The following is a 2443-nucleotide window of genomic DNA, read 5'->3' as shown; positions in this document are numbered from 1 at the left end:
GCGACTGATCTGCCTCGCCCGGGAAGAGCGCAATGATGGTGCCAACTTGGGCCAGTGAAGCAACGCCCTCCACAACTAGACTGAAGAACAAAACGACAACAAGTTGTCTGTTCCCCTTCCCCCAATTCCCCAGCACTGTTCCCATCCCCCCAATTCCCCAATAAAAATCTTTAAAAAAAAAGGGTTTCTAAAGTTTGCATTAGCTGAATCTGTATACATGGGTATGCCTGGTATGACCTGGTAAAAGATTGTGAAAAGGGCTCCATTTTGATGCAGGAGCACAAGGCAGAAGTCTCACGTCTACTTTTAAAACCTCCATCATAGCCTCCCACACACCAGCTTGTACTGCTGGGCTCCCCAGAAGGCCCCTGGGGCACACAGCCCAGGGCACATGGGGCTCCTGGTAGGGTGAGATTTGGGGTGCCTGGGGAATAAGAGGGTGCCAGCAGCAGTGGTCAGCAGGGACCAGTGTCCCCGGCTTCTCCCACAGTTCACTCTGGTTCTGCCAAAGTCTGGTCACGCTTAGGAAACAGCATAGTTTGGTCACATTTATTCCCAATAGAAATTTCATTCTGAAATACAGAGTCCAGTGGAGGGGAAAGAATAATTAGAAGTTTCAAAGGGCATAAAAAGTTATGACATTTCATTGTTTCTCATATAAAATAGCCACTACCAAAAACCATGTGCTGTCACTTGATACAAATAATTGCTCAATATTTACCACTTAAGGTGATTTCCAATCTCTTCACAAGTGTCTTGTCTGACTTTCTGTTCAAAGAGTGCTTCCTTCATCTGTCTTGTTTTGGAAATCTCATCGCCTTGGTCCAAAACTGAGGGCAGGAGCAAACAATGATTATACCAGTAATCAAATCAGAATCATTTGCAGAGAGAAAAACACATTTCTAATGGCAAACTGTAACAACGATCTGAGACTTGTTGCTGTTCATAAATAATAAACACCACAAACAACTATTGTTTCATATTCTGCCCAGGTGCTGACTTATGGTGGATCAACTGGTTACCTTCTCTTAGCTCTTTTATCTTCAATTTTCCTGGTTCTTGGTTTAAAACAGTTGCCACAGCAAATGGATTTGATAAATCTACCGGAAATCTCAAGTTCTGATATTCAATTTCCTGGAACAAAATCAGAAGGAAAAACTCATTACTTTGCTTCTCTCTCGCTCCTCCCATCATGGTTAGCATGATGCCCACTTTACCTTAATCTTTGCAGGTTTTGACTTTGCATGCGGTTGGTGAAAATTTATCCGTGTCATTGCCTTCTCTGAAGGAATGTCTACTTTCTTAGAAAGAGTATTTAATCTTCTAAATTCTTCTAATCTATAGTTTAAGACAGATATTAAATTAGTATATAATCCAACAATTCAAGGTTCCTATTTTTATCTTCTTTCTGATAATGCCACGATGTATAGTCCATTAATTAATATATCTAAACTGAAAATCAATTGGTGTGCTAAAACAGTGGTCTACTAAAATAAATGAAAATGTCAGTATACCGGAGTATACAGAGGATAATCATTTATACAAAAATAACTTACCAGTGGCTGTGTTCCCTTACCTTGTAAAAGAACATAACAAGTGGAAAACATGACGTGGAAAATCACTTGAATGGTCTAGCATAATTCATTTCGAGGCTGTTGGTTTTCAATAGCGAAATTTACTACATTTTTAAAAATCTTAAATTGGTTTATCTACCCAGTAAAAAAATGATTATACCTGCTGTTTGTAGTAAGGTCTTTCAAAAAGTGATTCAGACTAACGTTTGAGATCTTTTCTGTAACTACAAACTGCCTTTGGACATATGAAGGTACAGGGAGGGCTGCTAACATGTCTACAGAAGCTACTCAAGTTACTTATTATAAGATGTAATGGAACTACGTCAGTTCGTAAGTGCTGCCTAGGAAGCATTTCTTTAAGTAAGAATATCTGAATGCTTGGTTTACATATGTCCGTGATATTGTAGACATCAAGATATGCTAATATGCATTCATCCTGACAGTCAATGTGCATTTGCTGAGCATCTACGGAACGAGCCCCACTGCACATCACAGATGTCATGCCAGCAATCTGAAATTTATCATCGCCTATGTAACAGCGTCCCATGGCATGGGAGAACTTGTCATTTGGTGAGACACATATTGACAGACATGCTGTGATGTACAGGGATCAGGTACTTGGTTAAGGAGTGAGCTGTGGCCCAGCATCCACATCTCGACAGAGCTCTGACGTCACCTCCGCTGTAAATATTGGGAAACAACAACGAAAATATTCGAGGTTGTTGAAAAACAGTCTGCTTAAGAAATCTAATTGCGGGCCAGCCGAGTGGCACATTGTTTAAGAGTTGGCTTGGTAGCGCGAGCTCTAAGCAGCAGGGTCGCTGGCTCAGATCCCACATGGGCCAGTGACGCTGCGCCCTCTACAGCTA

The 2443-nt window shown here is 41.1% G+C and overlaps 1 protein-coding gene across 1 annotated transcript in view; it reads right to left on the bottom strand.

Annotated features, from left to right (window-relative positions):
* The window catches only part of CFAP221 (cilia and flagella associated protein 221), a 112537-nt gene that overhangs the window by 58132 nt on the left and 51962 nt on the right, over positions 1–2443 (bottom strand). The window contains exons 9-12 of the mRNA XM_019629251.1: positions 1218–1338; positions 1023–1134; positions 722–830; positions 337–424 (exon numbers count right to left, since the gene is read on the bottom strand). Of these exons, the coding sequence (XP_019484796.1) occupies positions 337–424; positions 722–830; positions 1023–1134; positions 1218–1338 (430 nt within the window). The remainder of the gene's footprint in view (positions 1–336; positions 425–721; positions 831–1022; positions 1135–1217; positions 1339–2443) is intronic.

This window comes from Hipposideros armiger, unplaced genomic scaffold (assembly GCF_001890085.2).
Source record: "Hipposideros armiger isolate ML-2016 unplaced genomic scaffold, ASM189008v1 scaffold_833, whole genome shotgun sequence".
Lineage (NCBI taxonomy): Eukaryota > Metazoa > Chordata > Mammalia > Chiroptera > Hipposideridae > Hipposideros > Hipposideros armiger.
This window is presented reverse-complemented; position numbering and strand designations above follow the sequence as displayed.